The sequence below is a fragment of the Myotis nattereri genome (assembly GCF_964212035.1).
Source record: "Myotis nattereri genome assembly, chromosome: 18".
NCBI lineage: Eukaryota > Metazoa > Chordata > Mammalia > Chiroptera > Vespertilionidae > Myotis > Myotis nattereri.
Window position 1 is genome coordinate 8,229,763 of NC_138093.1, and position 20,989 is coordinate 8,250,751.

The 20,989-nt window shown below is 55.2% G+C and overlaps 1 protein-coding gene across 1 annotated transcript in view; it reads right to left on the reverse strand.

Annotated features, from left to right (window-relative positions):
- The window catches only part of SYT6 (synaptotagmin 6), a gene marked incomplete at its 5' end in the record, with an annotated part of 48,395 nt that extends 44,181 nt beyond the window's left edge, over positions 1 to 4,214 (reverse strand). Inside the window, one exon of the mRNA XM_081112858.1 lies at positions 4,052 to 4,214. Within this exon, the coding sequence (XP_080968984.1) occupies positions 4,052 to 4,214 (163 nt within the window). The remainder of the gene's footprint in view (positions 1 to 4,051) is intronic.
- Between the last annotated feature and the right edge of the window lie 16,775 nt (positions 4,215 to 20,989).

Here is a 20,989-nt window from a genome sequence, read left to right on the forward strand (position 1 = left end):
AGAGACAGTGCTGGGCTAATTACGGCCGCACCAAGCTTTCTGACTGGCCGCCGCGTCCACCTTCATTAAGGGCTTCAGCGGTAAGACGGGGCTGATGAGTGCTACAGCCCGCAGAGTATTGGCATTCATTTAGCAGTTCTTAGTGTTATTTTGGCAGATGGTGACTGACCTTTCTGCCTGGTTGGTCAGGGCATGTGGTCCCTCTGAATGTGGAGATCGAGGCTGGGGTGATAGGGGGGTAGGGGGCAGACAGAGAGCCAGAAGATTCTTTACCCTCCACCCCGCTCTTCCTGTTTATACCTGCAACTCGTCAGGGGAAAGGTCTGCCTGGGCTCATGTAGAGCAAGAAAAACAGATCTACAATAGAGAGAGGGGAGGGATGAGGGGTGCCATGTCCCTGAAGCATCCCAAGCTGGAGGCCCCCCTGACTTCAGCTCCTACGTGTGGCCCAGGCGTTCAGTCCTGAGAGTCCGCTTTTCTAAGCAGGACCAGCAGGGGTGCCACCAAGCGCGGGGGGCCTTTCCTTCCCCCTTTCATCCTCCACTCCAGACAGCCCCACAGACCCTCCAGAAGCCGGGCCTGATCCCACGCCTCCATCTTCGTCCTCATTATCTGCAGCCACATGTTATCCGCGGCCCAACTCTGTGGGCAGGAAGCACAGAGTGACACGACACCAGTTAGAAGAGACACGTCTTTTGTACAGAGCTCAGAGGGACAGAGCATTCTGGATCCACCTCCCCCACTCTTGATGCCCCCAGTCAGGAGAAGAGAACTTCTAGAACTGTGAGTCCAAGGCTCTACCACTCCAGCATGCTGGAGCCTGGTTCTAGAATCCTGAGGCTCAAGGCACACCAGAGGATGAGAAGACCACCAGGCCAGGTGCGAATGCCAGGATTCTCAAAGGAAGGCAAAGCCTGCAGAAGGCCTTCCTCCCAGCAAGGAGGGAGAGAGGGGCTGATCAGAACAGAAACAAGACTTCTGTGTGTGGATGACACGCTGTGCATTTAATGTGCCATCACAAGCAGGGACAATATTATCTGTGCTGCAAACAGCCAACTTCAAAGCCGGTGGCTGAATCAAAGTACATCTCCAGAGTCATTAGAGAAGTGAACAAACATCACATACGTCTCATGGCCATAGGTGAGCAAGGGAATAACCCATTCCTGGCTGCCAGCCGAGACGGGGCAGGCAGCTCGGGGTCTCCCCCACAGGCTCCTGCATTTTCTGGAACACCTCCAAACCTCTGCTTGCTATCTCCAGTCCAGAGCCCGTGCCACCCACACCCATCACTTTAAAACTTGGCCTACGGAAAAAGTTGAAAGATGGAGATTGCCTGCCATGTCCCCTGGTGGCAGGGGGCAGAGGGTAGGAGGCGTATATCAAGGAGGAAGCAGACCCTTTGCCTTTAGAGCTTTTAAAGAAAAAGGGAACTTGCTTTTAGCTGGGACATTTTGTGTCGAGGCGTTTCCAAGTCGGGGTCTGGTTGAGATTTCCTGTGCAATTCCTAGCACAGACGCTGGCTTAGAATAGGTCGTGGTAAATGATAGTAGAGTCTGAATTGCAATTGTTGCATCTCAGGGTGTTACTAGAAACCCCACGAGGTAGGGACTTAGAGCAGGAGGAAAGCAGGAGAAACATACAGTGATAAAGTGGACTGGGCATGCGCTAGCCACTTGCATTTTTCATGTAACTGCAGATGGAGAAAACAAAACACAGCCTTCTCTGATGGAGAATCTGGACCCAGGCAGTGGCTCTGGGATGCAGGGAGCAGGCTGGGAGGGGGGCTCCCCAGAGGTCTGGTCCTGAATGCTACAGCATCTTCCCAGACCCTGTGCTCACCTAAAGGGCACGATCCCAAAGCAGCTCTCAACCTCTTTCTTTTGCTGTGATCCAGGACCCCCTGTTGCCTCCCCCATCCCTTTCAGCCCCCCAGCTTGGTCCCCAGGGTTCCTGAGGCTTGTGACTCAGCAGGGAAAGTTAAAGTTCCCGAGGGCTGCAACTCAAACTCGCTTTCTGGAGCCGCCTGCGAGGAAGACATACTGGTTCATCTGGGCCCACTGGCTCGAGCTGTTCTGCCTTCCCTCACCCTCAGCCTGGTGGTCAGGTACCTGTCATTCCAGACAACAGGGTGTCCCTCTAGTCAGAACACCAGTGCCTCCCCGTATCAGGATGTACCACACACACACACACACACACACACACACACAACTACCCCCGCCCCAGCATCTCTGCCCTGGACAGACAGGTGGGGTCGCCTCCATTCCAGATGGAACCCGACAGGTGTGCCCCCACCTTGTATTATCCCCTTTAGGGTTTGAGGCTCAGGACTCGCATTGAGGGCCCCACGGGGGTGCATCATTGGAGGGAGGATGGAAGCGAGCCCGAGGCAGGCAGGAAGAGCCTCCCTGACTGGGGGAAATTGTGCGTCCGGTGGGTATGGATGGGGAGTTGGGTGGTGTAGGAGGTGATGGCACCGGAGAACCGAAGTCTAATAGCACTGGCCGGGTCTAACCTAGTCTGAGATTCTCCAAGAAGGAGAATCGAGCCTCCCACCTCCATCACCCGCCACCCCCTAAAGTTCCTCATGTCTAACCCGAGTCCCTCCTGTCGCAGAGAACCCCTCGATTAGACATCGCCAAGGCCAGAGAGAGAGCAGCGCCTCCTACAACCGCACGCAGCGCGGACCGGGCCCCCTGCGGGCTGGACACACACCCTCACACATAGGATCCCCGAGGCCCCTACTCCACCCTCTCCCCGACCCCAGGGCCGTTCCTAACCCAGGACCTACCGATGGGCCTGACCTTTAACCTCAAGTGAAGACAGGACCCTGGGCCTCCCGGGAGAAGTGCGAGGAGACGAAATTCCCGCCTCTCGCGGCCCCTTCCTCCTTTTCCCGCGCCGCTGGCACCGAGACCCCGGCCCCGCGCCACGGGGGTCAGGGTGGGGGACAGGGAGGGCTGGAGTCTGCGGGGCGAAGGGGGCCGGGGCGCCCGGGTCCCCGCCGGACCTCCCCACCCCCACCCCGCATTCTCCGAGGCCTCGCGCGCCCAGCTCCTCCCCGCCGGGGGCGCCGCGACCCCTGCCTCCCTCCCGACGTCGGTGTCGGGACAAAGAGGCTCGGCTGCGGCGGGCGGCGTGGCCGCGCGGCTCTGGGGCCCGCCGGCCACCACCTGCCCACCTCCCGCGCTCCCGCCGCCAGGGCGCGACTCCGGGGAGACGCTGCCGCCCCGGCCCTGACCCCGCGGGGCCGAGCGCGGACTCACCGGCTCGGGCGGGCTCGCCTCGGCGTGGGCTCCGGCCGGGCTCGGCGGCCACCGGGCTGCGCCGGGCGCAGGGTCCGCGCCGCTCGGGCGGGAGGCGCCCGCTTGGCAAAGTCGGCGGGAGGCACCGGCTCCGTCGCGCCCCGGCCCCGAGTCCGAGTGAGTCAGGGAGGCCGCGGGAGCGAGTTATAGGCGGCGGGGGAGGACGCTGCGACACCTCCCACCCCGCCCCCCAGCGGAGGCGCGGGGAGCCGCTCGCCGCCGAGACGCCGGGGCACAAAGACCGCGTGCCGGCCTCAGACCCAAGTTTCTCCCCGGGAGGCCCAGGGGGCTCGGGCCGCGCTCCCCCCGGGAGCAGACAAACGGACGGACAGACCGACAGGCGGGCCCTGGGACCGCGACCTCCCGAGGAGACGAGTTAGGTCCTCAGCCGGGATGTCCGTGGTCTGCTCCCCGCACAGACCCCTCCCCGGGCAGATCGCCCCCAGGGCGAGCGCAGGGACGGAAGGGAAACTGAGGCCCCAAGGGGCGCCGCATCGCGGGGGCCCAGCTTTCCGCGGGGTCACACGGGAGCGGGGAGGGGGTCCTCTCCTCCCGGGGCCCCTTGGCGCCGCGCCGCCTGCCCTGCGGGCCACGGGCCAGGGCACTGGCGGAGAATGGTTGCGAATCCAGGATCTGGAGCCTGAGTTCGCTCTCGGTCCCGTGCTCCCGGGGCCAGAGGGTTGGGGACTGAGAGTGTGGACAGTTGGGGTGACGATCCAGGGAAGGAGGGGCCTCGGGTTTCGCGTTACCTGCGTCGGCCGGGCTCGGACTCCGCTCTGGGGTCTGTAGCTCGAAGCTCCGACAAGTCTGCACGTCCAGCCCGACAGGGGGCGGCCGGGCCCGGCACAGCGAGGCCAGGACCGCGAGCGCCGCCTGGCACCGAGCCCGCTCGACCCCCCACGCCCCGCTCATGCCCGGGACACCCAGGCCCTCGGTGCAGCCGCGGGATCGCGCGCCCGGCCGGACTGGGGCGGGACAGGCGGCCCCAAGAAGACCCTCCCGGCACCGCGGGCCCTGCGGCTCCCTTGGGCTTTTAATCACTTCCCGCAGGGTCTCCGCCCCTCACGTGGCATCCCGCGCCCATCCCGCGGCAGCTGGCACGTCTGGCGCCTCTCGGCCGCCCCCTCTACACTTGGGGACCCGCCTGAGTCCCGGCGGGCTCCAGGAGATGGCACCCGGTTGTCCTGCACCCTGGAGGATGCAAGGCCCCGGAGAGGGCCGGGGATCTGGCTCCGCATTCACTGCCTGGGGTGACCTTGGGCCTCTCTGGGCCTCAGTTTCCCTCTCTGTACGGGAGTATAACGATGAGCAGTGTTTCACGAGCACCTGGGGATATAAAGACAGTGTTTGTGAAACTGGTGAACTGCCCCATGCCATACCAGTGGTGACGAAATAGAAAAACCTGTAACAGAGGATGCCCACCGGCGGGTCTGGGGGGCCGTGGCCAAGGTTCCTGACGGGAAAAGTTAGACTTGCCCCAAGCCCCAGCTTCGGAGGCAGAAAACCCTCAGACTGCGGGGCAATGCAAACTGCAAAAAGTCTTCTCAAGCCCCGCAATCCTGCGGTCCCCGGTACCGCATGTTGCTATGGCGACGGGAGGCAGCGGCCGTCTCTCTCCATGGCAACGGGAGGGGAAAGTTTCTGGAGAATAGGGATGGTGGGGGCCTTTCAAGAGGGCGCTGGGTTCCCACTAGACCCACCTCCCTGCATCCCTACACCACCACGGAGATCATGTGTGTTGCAATTAAGCATCGTGGGGGCCAGAAAGACCAAAATTAAATGGGAGGATGGAGGCTAGACTTTAGGCAGAACTCCACTAGGGGAACTGTGGCGTGAGGTCCAGGAGCAGGTTGGCGGAGGGGCTCCGAGGAGCTTCTCTCAGCCCTGCAGATGTCTGAGCCCCCCGGGGCGCGCCCGCGGATTTGGGGGGGTAAGGGGGGGCCTGCCACAGAAGTCTAGCGTCCTCGCCTCGTTGGCGGGTGGGCTCCTTCCTATGTGGAGCCCACCCGGAGCTCCAGGCTCGGGTCCCTTTGCCTTCCTAGAGCTGGGAGGAAACTTTAGCTGGAGCCTCAGGAAGCTGCGGGGCTGGTGTGTACCCGGGTGGCGGGTGGGGGAGGAAGGTCTTTCCTCCTCATTAACACGCTAATGGGAAGTGGCTCTGGTGGTGACTCACGTTTGGGCGGGAGGAGATTCTCGGAGCCCAGTGCCCGCAGGTCTGCACCATCTGCGGCAGCCGCGTGTGGACTGAGGACTGCAGGCAGCTAGTGCCCCGGGACACAGGGCCTGCGAGGAGGACCCGGCCTAACCCAACGGGCTTTCCGACTATACCCCCCCCGGCTCTGTCCACGGTGCTGAAGGACCAGTGGGTGAGGGAACTGGGTTAGGGAAGGGGTACGGTGGGCAATGGCCGCGGGTTCACAGCTTCCGCCCTGACCTCTGCAGTAGGAGAGGGCTGGAACCCCTCTGCAGGTAGGAGGAACTCAGCGGGTGTGCCACACTAGGCAATCCAGGCCGCCTTCCTGCGGGAGGTGTTGAGTTACTGTTCCAAGAAGAGTGGAGGCTGTGGAGTCCCCATTCGCCTCCCAGTGCTCCAGAACCCACCTGAGGAGCCCAGGGGTTCCACCACCTCCCTTCCACCACCGACTGCAAAGCTCAGCACCTGGGGGAGACGGAGCTGTTACCGGCTCATTAGCAGGTCCCCAGGTGGCAGGTTTGTGTTTATGTAAAATACAAATGGGAAGAACCGCTCTCTGCTGGTGTTTATGGCAACTCTGTCACTCCGCGTGATCTCTCCCTCCCCATCCGAGTTCCCGGGGAAATTCGCAGAACAAAGCGCCTTGTTTTGCCTTTGCAGAGAAAAGAAAAACCCACACAGGAGTCCAAGGGCCCAGACCTGTGATGCAGAGAAATCAATATTTTACTTAACAATGGCGGGGGGGGGGGCGTATTTACATCTAAATGACAGGTAAAGGAGCCTGTTAGGAGTAGAGCAGGTGGCAGGAGCCGAGAATTAACAGATAATTTCTCATTGTTCCCGGATTCAGCCTCCACACTCGGCAGGCAGCTCTGCAGCATCTCTGGCGCCGGCAGCAGCTTTGGACCTGGCACTTCTCAACCGAACAGAGAGAAGGTCCTGCTCAGACAGGGCTGTGGGGAGGGCCGGGGCTCTCGGTCAGGCAATAACCACTGAATTTGGAGTGTGTGTGTGTGTGTGTGTGTGTGTGTGAGAGAGAGAGAGAGAGAGAGAGAGAGGCACTAGGGAAAGAGACAGAGAGGCCGAGGATGAGACAGAACAGAGAGAGACAGAGGGAGTGACACACATGGAGGATGAGAGAGAAAAGAGAAGCATGTTTTGTTTTGTTTCTAGTTGTACATTAAGAAAAAGAGTCACCCAAGCTGTCCTCATGCCCTCTCCCCCAGGTCAGCTCCTGTCTCTAGCGTCGAACACAAATCCTCGTGTACAGACGGGGGCTTTTCCTCTCTAGACCCTCTTCCTCCCACAAGCCTGCTCAGAACACAGCTATGCTTCTTCGTGTATGAAGAAACCAAATGGCCGAGACCGGTTTGGCTCAGTGGATAGAGCATCGGCCTGCGGACTGAAAGGTCCCAGGTTCGATTCCGGTCAGGGGCATGTACCTGGGTTGCGGGCATATCCCCAGTAGGAGATGTGCAGGAGGCAACTGATTGATGTTTCTCTCTCATCGATGTTTCTAACTCTCTATCTCTCTCCCTTCCTCTCTGTAAAGAATCAATAAAATATATTTAAAAAAAAAAAAAAGAAACCAAATGCACATTCGCTGGGTCCTCCCCAGACCTGGGTGGGAGAGGACAGAAGTGGAACGTTGCTCCTCAGCGCTGTGTCTCAGAGGAAAACCATGCCTGGCTTAGGGTGGAAGAGAGGGAGGAGCCGAGACGGTCAGCATGGCATAGGGCAAACAAGGGCGCTGGGCAGGGCACCAGCAGGCTGGGTTCCAGGGCTGGTGCACCAAACCAGCCATGGGGCGGTCACATCCCGTGCAGGGCATCCGTTTCCTCATGTACAAGACGACGAGCTTGAATGAGGAGCTCTTTGGGGCCCCTTCCAGCAGCAGCATTCTAGAATTTTCCATGAAGGGGAGGAAGGAGACTGAGGGGGGCAAGGAAGGAGCTGGACCACTGAAGGGCAGCTTTTCCTGGCTCTGAGGAAGAGGGTGGTGGTACAGATGTCCCGGCTCACTTTGGGCTTCCCCTCCCCCATTGCTCTTGCTCTTACCTCTTCTGCAGCCAAGACTGGAGCATCCTGAGGCTGGGACCTCCCTCCCACCACTGGCCAGACTGCTCAGAAGCAGAGAGGGGACTTGGAGGTGGGGGGCAAGGCCGAATGAGAGGAGGTTTGGAGCAGAAACCAGCAGCCTCCCACTCCTTTGCTCTCCTCTCCTTAGAAATAGCCAAAAGGCACACCCTCTGCCCCCGCCCAAGTCTCTTAGGCCGTGGCCTGGATGCCCTTGGACAGGTTCCCACCCTGCTCTGAGTGGCAGTGCCCTGGTGAGTTATGCTACAAATAAAAGAAATGAAAACAAAATAATAATTTCTTTTAAAAACCTCAGCCTCGGTAGGAAATTGGTAATGCTGTAGGCGGGAAGAATGAGCTCCTTTGACATGAACTGATGTGTCATATTGTCTTTCCATCTCAACGCAATTTCTAAATAAGGAGCCCTCTCCCCGCTCCCTCCTCCTCCGGAGCCCCCAGCGGAGATGTGAAGGGAGCAGCCTGACATTCGTTTGTTCTTCGCAGCTGGGTTGTCTGACGTGCAGGGGTGGGCAAAGAGAGGGACACAGCGGACCCTTGCTTTGTCTCATAAGAGGGCTCTAACCCAACCTTGAGGGCCTCTGACCTTGCCCCATCTCCTGCTTACTGAGGCACTTTCTGCAAAGGATTTAAATTTACTCTAAGAAAACAGACATCCGTTGAACCCATTGTACTGCTGGTGGAGAATTAAGTTGATGTCGTGCATTGGGCAGTGGGAATACTAGTCACTGTGCACCACTGTTTGGAACAAACTCTGCTGTGGCATCTCTACGGGGTTTGGGCCAGAACAGCTTTATCAATATTTCCAGTAGATGTCACTCTCTGCTCCCCCATCCCCCACACCAACATAGCCACTCTAGCCCACGCTGGGTGACTGAAGGCAAACTGTGCCCTTCCACGCCATCCTCAGAGTTTCCAGGCATTCCTCCTCGCCTGGAAAGATGCAGAAGGCGTTGCAGAGGCCTGAGTCAGCGGCCAGCCTTGCTTTTATTCTAGGAAAGATGCTGGGCAGTTCACACCTGCCGAGCCAGGGCTAGATGTACCGCTTTCTCATTCTTTCCCCAGTTCAGAGGTTTCATCTCTATTCTGAGCTCTCTGCTCAAGCAGACAGTATTCCAGATCAGACTTGAGAAGACTGGACAGGGTTCAAGGTCAGAAGGCAGCATCATCCCTGAATCAGTTTTAGAGCTGGACCTGACCACGATGGGTCCAAGGATCTAGTACTGAAGAAGTAAGGATGATCTTGGAGGGGAAGGGCGAGGAAGGAAGCCAAGCTCACTCCTCTTCACACTGACCCTGTGCAGAAGAAAGAGCGCAGGTTAGGGCATCAGAGAGACCTGTGTTCAAATCCTGGCTCTATCTCTTACGAACTGTTTCCTTTAAGCACCGTAACTTTAGTTTTCTGAACCTCAACTTCCTCATCTGTAAAATGGGACCTGTGAGGCCTGGTTTATAGTCTACAAGGATTCTGTGAGTTAGGTTGACTACCTAATATACTGTGACTGATCGATGGCAGGTGTTAAATGACAGTTCCTATCCTCTTCCATCTCTCAGACCATAGAGGGGCATCCAGAGGGTTAACCCTTACTCTTCCACCGGGCAAGTCCCTGAAGATTGCCAAAAGGGAATTGATCTCATTTAATCCTATAACTAACCCAAGGGGCAGAATGGGTGGCTGCTAAGGTCCATTTGGCAAAAGAGGAAATTAAGTGAGGAGGTGACAGAGAATTGGAATCTAGGACTTCTGAACCCTGGTGAGTGCCATTTCCATATACTAGAACTGGGGAGGATGGTGAGGGTCTGAAGAATTGTACTTCTTTTACCAAAAAGGTTATAATATTTTTAAATGGACTTTTTAATTAAAAATATTTGGAAATAAATGACAAAGCAGTGAAAGATTTACTCCTGGGTCCCTCCGCAAAGCCTTTGGCCCTCTGACCCAAACTGCCCCAACGCCTCTTGAACCCAGTTGCTGGTCTAGAGAAAAGGTAGTGTCACTGATGAAACACAGGACTGGAGCAGACAGCTTCATGGCTCAGGATGCGTGTGGCTGCTTCACTCGCAACAGAGATAGGACTCCTCAGAGGCCAGCCTGGGCGTCTCTGGGTTGCGTGCCCTGAGGTCAGAGCCCAGCTTCCAGGAAAGGGCCACGGCCAAGCTTCTTGTAAGGCCAGCACCCCAAAGACTGGAACGCTCCCAAGGAGCCCAGGGAGAGTGTGCAATCTCAGGACTCTGGCTGCTCCCCTAATGAAAAGAAACCAGATAAAATGCCAAAACTGATTAAAGTGACAAGTCTGAAAAGGCCTTGTCAAAACTAGGAAGTCTTACTGCTTGATTTCAGCAGAACCCAAGCAGGAAGAATCAACAGAGCCTGTTTGGGGTCAGGGGCCTGCAGCCCCTGTGGAACTGAGGGGTCGAACCTCCTGAAGACAGTAAATCTGTTCCCCAAACTTTGGCCTCCATCCATTTGGCGGAATAAAAATCCTTTTCTGCCCCAGCCACAACCTCAGCTCCATTCCTGCTGTGTGTACAGTAGTGGTTTTAATGAGTCAGTCCCCTGTACATTTGTAAAGCGTGGTACAGTTTACACAACAGTCTCCCATATGTTATCTCATTTCATACTCACACAGCCCTGAGAAGTGGGTATTGTTTTCTTCATGTCACTGGCGAGGTCTGAGGGAGGCTAAACATAACTGACTTGGGATGGCAGCTGGCGGGTGGCAGAGCTAGAACTTGAGCTTGTCTTTCGCTCATTCATTCATTCATTCATTCAGCACTGACTGAGGTGCTATGAAGGCCCAGTTCTGCACCGGCAGGGGAGGCACGGTCCCTGTTGTTTCCCATACACGCGGCCGTCAGGCACATCCATGTCAGAACCCTCAGCAGCACAGCCTTGTCCGGGGGGAATGCACATAATCGGCTGTGGAGAGAGGCCCCGTGTGAAATTGGTTTAAAATGAGTTCTTTAACCTCTTTGCGGCAGCATTGCCCGCGCCCACATCAACTGTGAAATTCTCTTCCGTGACATGGTTCTCTCTGGATTTCCCTCCCTTCCCGATTCTCTCCCTCTCTCCTTTGGCTCCTCGCAAACCTCTTTTTTTTTTTCTCCAGGATTCGGCGCTCATCCCTTCTCTCTTCTGTCTCTCTGAGTGATCGCCACTCCTCGGCTTCATGTGAAGGGGGAGTGAGCAGAGTTTCGTGGCTGGAGCCCAGATGCGGGCAGACAGGGTGAGAGAGCGGGCTGGCAGACCCCAAGTACCCCCACATTCACCGCCCCACTCAGTCCCACCCCGCTGACTTTCATGGAGAGCCCAGGTCATTCCTGTCAGAAGGCAAGTGGGGGAGACCCAGTCCCTGTCCCCCAGGAGACTGGGCTGAAGCCATAGGATTCGGGGAGGAACCACCGAGTCTGGGTCCTGAAAAGTTTCCTTAGGACAGCGGTTCTCAACCTGTGGGTCGCGACCCCTTTGGCGGTCGAACGACCCTTTCACAGGGGTCGCCTAAGACCATCCTGCATATCAGATATTTACATGACGGTTCATAACAGGAGTAACATTACAGTTATGAAGTAGCAACGAAAATAATTTTATGGTTGGGTCACAACATGAGGAACTGTATTTAAAGGGCCAGAAGGTTGAGAACCACTGCCTTAGGGGAAGAAATTGCTCATTTTTCTCAAGTGCCAAGCCAGCGCTGTGAAGAGTGTGTGTCTGCTGGGACAGCTGACTGTTTTCCAGGATAAATTTCTGGTAATAACACAGAGTCATTACTGTGCAATTAGCGCTACTAATGGGGAATGTTCCGTTCCCTTCCCATCACCTCCCCCCCTCTTTACCTCTCTCTGCTCTTTCTCACGCCTGCCCGCATCCTCGCTGCCCTCTCCCTCCCAGGGCAGAGCTGCTGGGGGAGAAGGGAGGCCCCAGACTGGGTGCCGGAGTTTGGATTTTGACTCTCAGGCTTCGCTCATCAACCAAATGCCTGTGGAGCTGGGAGGGGGCAGGGAGCACAGGGAGAGGCTGAGATCTGCCAACTGGAAAGGGAGGCGCCCAGGGGCCTATGAGAGCAACTTGCCCTTCAGGATGCGGAGTGGTGGTCTGCCATGCCAGGGACCCCGTCTAATGCCCTGGAGATGGGGGTTGGCCCCAGCCGTGGGGAGACAACCCCATGCCGGGGCCAGGTACCGGGCTGTGCGAGGGCGGCACTGTGCTTGTTGAGGCTGCTGGGAGGAACAGCAGCTGAGCTTGGTGGGAATGTATTCTGCTTCGTTCTGGGTAATTATTACCCTTGCACACACACAGGCACACGCACACACTCAGCCACACCGACGTACATTCAGAGGCCACATTCCGACCTGCGGCCCCAGGGGGACTGTCGGCCACGCTCCTGAAGGCACCTGACAGCGCTTCTGACATGCTTTCCCGCTGGGAGGCTGTTGTGTTTTCAGAAAACCGCAGCAATCTTTGTAGGTTGGAGACGGGCAAGTTTTGAAACTGCCTAGAAAATCGTGGAGGGGAGGCCCGGGGCCCACGGAGGCCTCTGTTCTGCAGGGGCTTCCCCCCGCCCCCCGGTGGGCTGGAGAGACACCCACTGACTTGGCCAGCAGAAATCCACTGTGGCTGATGGAGCCAACCCCACCACCCAGAGGCTGAGGGTGGGCAGAAGGGGAAGGAGAAAAGGGAGGAAGGGAGAGGGAAGTGGTTAAGCCTGTTCCTTAAAGAGGAGGAATGGGGCAGGAGGTTGCTGAAGTGAGGCCTGGATGCAGTGGAAACTTCCAGATAGAGCAGGCGTGGGGGTGGCAGCCTGGGCACAGCTCCGCAGCTCTGGGAAACCACAGAGAGCCGGCAGGAGGCTGGCTGGATGGCCTGGCCTGTCTCGTATCCAAGTCTTTATGATTCTTGTGCGTGAAAGTTGCCCAAAACCTCACAGCTCTGCTCACCTGGGGTAGGGGTGGGTGGGGAGGGTGGCAGGGCTCTTCATTGCTCATTGGATCCAATTGTTAGAGCCAAACAGCCCAACGCAGGGAGGTCGTTGCTTTCTCTGAAAGTGTCCTGGCAGCTGAGCTGTGAGTGAGGTGTCCTGGAGGCTCCCGGGACTCGGGTTTGTGAGCAGAACTTGGGCAATGGTTGTCTCATCCCTCTGGCTACCCTCGAACCCTGCTCAGACAGTTCCTTGCCCCCCACAACCCTGACTGCCCTCTCACTGCCCCTGCAAAGGCCCAGAGACACGACATCGAGCCTTTCCTTGTTTTGAGCATCTTCTTTGAGAGGAGAGTCCTGTCTTGCTCATCAGGTAGGACCTCTAGAGTTCCCCAGGTCTCCTGTCTTAACTGCCCCCAGACTTTCCGGTAATTACTTATCCAATGATCTGTCTCCTCGGCCGGGCAGGGACTAGACCAGCCTTGGGCAAACTACGGCCCGTTTGAAATGAATAAAACTTAAAAAAAAAAGACCGTACCCTTTTATGTAATGATGTTTACTTTGAATTTATATTAGTTCACACAAACACTCCATCCATGCTTTTGTTCCGGCCCTCCGGTCCAGTTTAAGAACCCATTGTGGCCCTCGAGTCAAAAAGTTTGCCCACCCCTGGACTAGACGGTGGGGCAGCAAAGGAGCAAGTCGTGTATCTGTTTTGCTCACTCCGGCATTCCCAGCCCTGGTTCGCCGTCTGTTACCTAGCAGGTGCTCAATCAGTTCTAATGGAATGAATTAACTGAGGCGTTTCAAATCGGTGATGGCGGGGAGTTGTTTATAATTTGATCGATTCCTCCTGGCCAGGCAGGGAAGGCATCATCAGAAAGTCTAAGGGCACAGGGAGGTTTGCAGACCATAGGACGGGAGAGGGCTTTGCAGACCATGGGACAGGAGAGGGCATGTCCTCCATCTGAAATTCCTAAAGCCGCCCGCCTGGGCAGCCCAGCTGCTTTTTTATTGTTGTTGTTAATCCTTATCCGAAGGATATTTTTCCACTGATTTTTAGGGAGAGTAGAAGAGAGAAGGAAAGACAGAGAAACATTGACATGAGAGAAACACATCGATTGGTTACCTCCTATAGGAGCCCTGACCAGGGCCAGGGCTGGGGAGGAGCCTGCAACCAAGGTACATGTCCTTGACCGGAATCGGACCTGGAACCCTTTGGTCCGCAGGCCGACTCTCTATCCACTAAACCACACTAGCTAGGGTAGAGCCCAGCTGCTTTGAAGACCTACCAGGTAAAGCTCTGAAGTCTTCCCAGAGGCTCATTGCCTAGACCAGAACTAGAGGGTGATCTTCCAGGGAGGCCTCAGTTCCCCTTCTCTGCTCTCCCTGCCTGCTGGGCGCCACACCCTGGAAATCGTCTTCCTTGAACAGGACCTCATGTCTGCCCCTCAGTTTCACCCGAAGCTGTTGCTGATTCCAGCCGCCACCTCTGCATGCTCCCAGGGAAGACTCGGTCCCCTGCTGCCGTGTGCGGTGACAGGCTGTTCATTTGAAGAGGCACCTCCAGGACCGCGAAGGAAGGAACCACAGATCCTCAGAAGTGATTTTGGACAGTTAGATTCCCAAAGCACAGCCTCTGACCCGAGAGTCACCACACTCCAGCCTGAAAGAGCAGGCGCCTGTCATAGGCGCCTCCCTGAGGTCCGGACCTAGACCATGAGGGGCTGGAGCTGGGCTCTCAGGGCTCGCCAATTAAGTGGCAGGAACGAGGGGCCCTGGCATTCACCATACGCTCTGCAGCAGCAGCCGAGTGGTCGCCTGTGCAAGACCGGAGGGACCAAAGCGAAAAGCCACCAGGACTGGAAGTGGGTGCCGACGTCCCAGCTGCAGACCCGGGATGCCAGAGGCCAGCAGGGATGGGGTCCCAGAGCAAGTGCCGTGGATACTTATGAATACGCACAACTTGCCTTGTGAGGCGTCGTGAGCAAGGTTAAATAATTTGGGGCAGAGCAGTAAGCCGCCTTCCCTCCCAGCCACTGCCAGTCTTCAGATGAGCTGGAGAGGTCAGGCCACGCCCACTTCTCTGGTAAAAACCTGAAATAAGGCCCCAGTGAACTGCCACCCAGAGCGATGGATGCCCCTCATTTTCAGCCCCAGACAGTCGTCCGGGGGCAAGACCCAATGGAAGTGAAGAGCATGGGCCTTGGGGCTAGTCAGTGATGGACATGAATCCTGGGATCTGATGAATTCAATGCATATACCACCCCCCACTCTCCATTTCTTTATCTATAGGAGGTGGATCATAGCACCACTTGTTAGAGGTATCAGGAGGATGAAATAGGGTCATGCCTGAAAAAAAAATTAAAACCTAGCATACAGTAAGTGTTTAATAAACGGTAGCTCTGGGGTTATTACATGGACTTGGTAACTGAGCACTGAGTGACCTCAAAGACAAGGTTAAGGCCCCCAATGGAGCACCTTAACCACAAGAGAACAGCCACTCCCCCACAACAGGTTGTCCTCAGCTCCAGCAGGAGTGGTCTGCCCCCAGGTGAGGTAGGCAGGTGTCTTTGCTGGCCTGGAAGTGTCCAGAAGGCCCTTTTCCCTCCGTGCCGAGGTGGGCTCCAGTGGAGGAGGGGGCTGCTGGTCAGATGGAACCATCTAGACATGCATTATGAATCAGTGACCTTTTCCAGCTTAATTACTCCCACTGCTGGGTGGTCTGGGCTCTGGCAAGAGGCCCCAGGGGGGCAAATTCTGCTCACAGCCAGCAGAGCCCAGGGCCTGGAGTGTCTGCTTTCATCCGTCCTGGTTAGTGTGGCTATTTCTGGGGCAGGAAGGTTCCCTCACTGTGATGAAGGGCACGCCCTACACCAGGCCTGGCCCCCTTGGAGTTCTCCTAATCCCTGTGACCTTTGCAGAATCACCTTATCCTTCTTTTGAGCTTGATATCATTGCCAGCTCATTTCTGTAAAAAAAATTTGAACCTGAGGGTCATTACTAAAGCTGTTAGACCAATAGATCTGTGGGTTCTTGGACTGGTTCATAGAAATAAACACATTCAGACAAAACGTCCCAGGGCCCTCCATGCAGGGGACCACCCTCGGGGGTCTGAGGGGGAGTCTTAGGTTTGCAGCCCTCAGAGGGGAGAATCCAAGAGGTTGACTTTTTATGAATAAAAATTTTCAAATGTATATAAAAGCAGAGAGAGGACAATGAAACCCCATGTACCTATCACCTCGCTTCAGAAATCATCAGCATCCTCCTGGTCCGATTTCCACTTTTCCCCCATCTCTTTGTTTTCCTAAAGTCGTTGAAGCAGATCTCAGCTATGATATCAACATTTCACCTGCCAAGTCTTCTGCATGCACTTCTAACTGGTAAAAACTTTCCAGATGCATGCGATCTTCCATACGTATTTATCACCCCCTCCTCCCCCAGTAAAAGTAACAAAATGGTACCTCTCTAGTATTACCCAGTTCATAGTCACATCAACCCAGTTGTCCAGAAAATGTCTTCTTAAAATTAGCCGATTTCAATTAGGATCCAAATTGGTTGGTTTTGACTAGTAGCTTCTGGCTCTCCATCCAGAGTTGGGGACTCAATGGAATGACCTACAGAGCAGCCAGACTTGGGTGGTCATTAGTGCAGGGTACATGGGGGGAAAAGCATTTTTCAAAGATAAGGCTTGAGCCCCAGAAAGTCACCTGAAGCTTGGGCTTTGGGGGGGGGGGATGTGTCTTGGAGCCTTGGGAACAGAGAGACCCCTTCGCGTAGTCTAATGGCCACTGTGGGATGGTCCCGCACAGTCACTGCAAAGCTGGGCTCGGGGCTTTGCCAGGGCCGGCGTGCTGCCCTGTCTCAGACGCTGTGGCCATCTCTTTCATTCATGGATCTCAGGATGGTTCCTGGGCATCTGTGCTGAGCTGAGAGCTGGGAAACAGAGAAGGCGCAGACCCAGGAATCTAAACTGAGTAAGGAGGGAGGGAGGGCATGAGAGGGGAGTGGATTGGAGAGTGAGGGGTGAGGGGTCAATGATGTGGAGGTCCTGATGTGTGCAGAATGGTGTCACAGGGAGAGGCCAGTGATGGGAGCAGGTGGCTGAGGAGGAGGAGGAGGTGGGCAGGATTGGGGCCGGGAGCAAGTCAAGGAACTGAAAAGCCAGGGACGTCTGTATGGCTGCGGAAGGCACCCGAGGATGACAGGTGGGGAAACAGTAAACCAGGTGATGAGCGAGTCAGTGAGTGGGCGTCTTTAGGGAGCAAGGAGACAACTGCAAAAACAATCCTGGGTGGTATTGTCTGTCAGCCGGTGCTTCAGAGCAGCCGAGGAATTCTAGGCGGGAAGAGCAGGAAATCGTCTGAAGGTGACAGGAGTGAGGACCCGACCCTGGTCCCGGCCCAGGCCCAGGACGGGACGTGGTGTGGGGCTCCTGGTGCCGAGATGAGCCAGACAGACAAGGACTCTGAGTTTGTGGAGATGGTATTTCATGTGAGGATGGCAAGTAATATACAGGCAAATAAAGACATATGCAAGGTAACATCAGATCATGAGGCGTGTTATGAGGAACATGAAAGGGTGATGTTATTGACAGCGTCTGGCCATGAGGGTGAGGGTGGGGGTGCAGCTGTTGTTAGTGCAGGCGGTCTCGAGGAGTTAGATGGGAATCAGACATCCCAGGCAGAGCAGAAAGCAAGTGCAAAGACAAGTTCAAGTGCATGGTGTGCTTGAAGCAAGATCAGGAAAGATCAGGATTCCTCCAGACTTAGGGGCATGGCCTCCAAGCCTGTGAGAGGCTGAACAAAGCCCCCAAGAAACAAGGACCTGAGCTGAAATGGTTTGTCCACAGCGCCTCGGGCTATATGAGAACTGAAAACAGCATTCTAGATGAACCTGTTTGTGGCTCAGGAAAGTTTTTATGAAGTTCCACAGGTTTTTGGTTTTTTTTGCCCTTGGCCAAATTCCTCCCGTTTGTCTAAAATCGAAGAACATTTTTTATTCTGTTTGCATTGTTGGCTGAACACTGCGTGGTTGGTTTTCCCTCTCACTTGTCCTCATTTTTTATTTTATTGTTATTCAGTGCAAAACAAAAAGCAGTGCTCAGAAAAAGATACTCGGCGAGGGCTGGAGGCGGTTGGTGGGAATAACCTCCTGGTTAGTAGTTTTGCTTCTGCTCATCCCTGAGACTTTCACACGCATTAAAAAGTCCATAAATGTGTCACACGTGTCAGAAAATGGCATTCCATTCATTTCAGAGCCTTTGGCACCGACAGCTCCATCTTCAAGGGCAGTTGCACCTAAGACGTTCAGGAAAACAGAACACATCGGAATAAAAGCTATTTTGCTTATCGGTTTCCTACTTTAGAAGAATATATTTCAGTACATTATCCAGAGCAGTTTTGCTCAGAATCTCAATGGTTTATTTAGAGCCGTTTCGCCTGCACCAGCCCTTGACTTCAACTTGAAGGCAAAGCTTAGAAACTGGACGAGGCTGGTGAAAGAGAAGCTCTTACAAAAACCAAATGAAGAAAAGTGAAATCCCTTTCCAAAGGAATGAACTTACTTCATAAGCAGATGAAAAGAAAACTCAAAACCTTAGAATTATCACCCGCTGTATCCCTGATATTTGTTTATTCGGCCTTTGCTTGAATTTCTCCAGGGACCAGGAACTCACCACCTCTGAAGACTGTTCCTTTCTAAGCAGTTTTAACTGGGAAAAAGTCGCCCGGCCAGTGTGGTTCAGTGGTTGAACGCTGACCTATAAACTAGGAGGTCATGGTTCTATTTCCGGTCAGGGCACAGGCCTGGGTCGGGGGCTCAATCCTCAGTGTGGGGTGTACAGGAGGCAGCCAATCAATGATTCTCATCATTGATGTTTCTATCTCTCTCTCTCCCTCTCCCTTCTTCTCTCTGAAATCAATAAAAACATATTTAAAAGGAAAAAAAGAGCAGAAGTTGACTCTCTGAACCATTCACCTATTGATCCCAGAAGCTCCTGCACACAGTGGGTCTTCACGTGTCACCAGGCAACCTTCCCGTCTCCTTGGAATCCACACCCATCTCTGATTCCTTCACTTTGGGGTCACCACTTTCCAGCATCTCTTCTGCTGCCCTTGGCCTTCTAAAGTCTACAGCAGTAGAACTCCCAGACTGCAACTCAAGTTCAGACGTGTGTTTATCTTGTCGTCTGAGAAATTTTGGTCAGAGTGACACACCACGGGCAGATAAGGGCCGGGAAGTGACTGCCCACCCCTCAGTATCTCAGCAGAGGGCTGGTGCCGCCCTGTGAAACCAGAACTTTCTTCCATCCCTTCTCTCCTGTGAGGGCGAAGGCCAAACATTACCCAAGCACATGGGTTTCTCATACTTTTGGGGAGTCGTGAATCACTTTGGAAAGCTGATAAAGAGCTCTGGTCACCCTCTCCAGGAAAACGAACATGCACATGAAATATTGCATTCAATTTCATCAGACTCACCCCCTCCCGCCCCCCCGAATCCCACGCATGAGCTGTGCTCCTCCCACGGGGTGCATAGACTCGAAGCTAAATGCATGGACTCAGCTACGAAGCCTGCGCAGCCCAGCGCTGGGTCCTCCACGGATTTCAAAAGGGTTTTCAATGGAGGGCTGGGAATGAATCACCCCATCCACCCATCCTCCCAATCAAATATAGCAAATGTGTGCTATGTGTCACATCCCGGGGATGGCACTGCGCGAGACGCAGGCCCCGTTCGCAGGAAGCTCGCCTCCAGTGGGCAGAGAGCAAGGAAGTAATTGCACTGACACAATCACGCCGCTGTAATGACAGCCTATATTAGGGACAAGGACATGGCATGCACAGAAGGAGAGTCACCTAACCCAGGGGTTTTCCAGGAAGGCTTATCAGAAGAGATGGCTGAGTCCTGAAGAAGTTTGATATTTAGATAAGATTTTTAAACATCTCAGCTTTGGCCTGGCCAGCGTGGCTCAATGGTTGAGCATCAACCTATGAACCAGGAGGTCACGGTTTGATTCCCAGTCAGGGCACATGCCTGGGTTCCTGGCTCAATCCCCAGTGGGGGTCGTGCAGGAAGCAGCTGATCACTGATTCTCCCATCACTGATGTTTCTCTCTCTCTCTCTCCCTCTCTCTTCTTCCTGGAACCAATAAAAATATATTTTAAAAAATTTCAGCTTGGCTACGAACTCAAATAGGCCAAACTGTCCCCACTGGGCACAGCAAAATCTCCCTTGTTTGTCTGCTCCCAGGCTGCCACCCCCTCACCTCACAGTCAATACTCCCAGAGCCACTTCTCCTTGCCTGCCGGGGACACATGGCGGTGACTTCCCACAGCTGCCCTTCCTCCCCCACGTCGCTGGCCCCGGGGCAGGGCCAGTTGGGGCCGACTCCAGCCGCCAGTGCAGAGGAGACGTTCCTCGGATGGAAGCAGGGCCTGGTGTGGGGAGCTCCTAATTAAGCACCGCCGTTGGTTGCCCACGCGTTTGTTCAGCGTGAAATGTGAATGGAGCTGCCTTCATGCACGACTCCGCTCTGACACATTCCTATGGAGCCACCAGAAGTGATTTCTCCCCTGGTGCTTATGACACTGCCGGCGCTCTCTTTAAAAATCATGACGCATATAGAACCTTTGCGGGTGGAAAATTTGCCCGTAACTCAGACAGCTGAGGTGCCCTGGGATTTTTTCCCCCCAATGAGCCTTGCTCCCAGGTTCTCCTCCGCATGCCCCTCCATTGACTCAATCCAGCCTTCCGCGTGGTGATGGCCAGCGGTGTTTACTCTCTGCGGGAGGGAAGGTGAGGAAAAACCTCCTTAGCGCAGACCTTGGGAAAGAGCCCAGATGAGGGCTGACTTGGGAGAGTTAAGCACATTTTCAAGGCCTGGTAGCTTCTTTCTTCATGGTTTAACTTTATCATCTGTTCAGAAGCTTCGCAATTGCTCCGAATATCAGATATCTTCATCTTCAAATGCATTTCAAAGCGCAGACAGGATTTTTTCTGCGCTAAACAGGCTTATCTGGGCAGCTTCCCCTGGCACAGAACATCAGAGCATCCTTGTTTTGCAAGGATTGTGACCCCAGATGGGCAGGAGACAGCGCGGCTGGTGAAGAGAAAGGCATTCAGACTCGTGCAGTCGTTAGTTCTGCTTGTCAGCTGCCACTTCCTGGTCTCCTTGGGCTTGGGCCCACATGATTGTTTTGGGGACCGAGGCGGGGGGGGGCAGCAGGGAGGGGCCAGCACTGCTGGGTACCCCGGCTGATCTCGGGGCTGCTGCCCTCTGCTCCTGGTTTAAGCACCTGTATCAGTTTCCCAGGGCTCCATAACAAAGTCCACAGGCTGGGCGGCTCACACAGCAGAAGTTCATTGTGATCTGGGAGGCTGGAGCCCAGAATCAAGGTCAGTGTGGGCCGTGAAGGAAGGACCCAGTCCAGCCTCCCCCCTTGGCTTGTAGACGGCTGGCTTCTCCCCGTGTCTCTCTTCACTGTC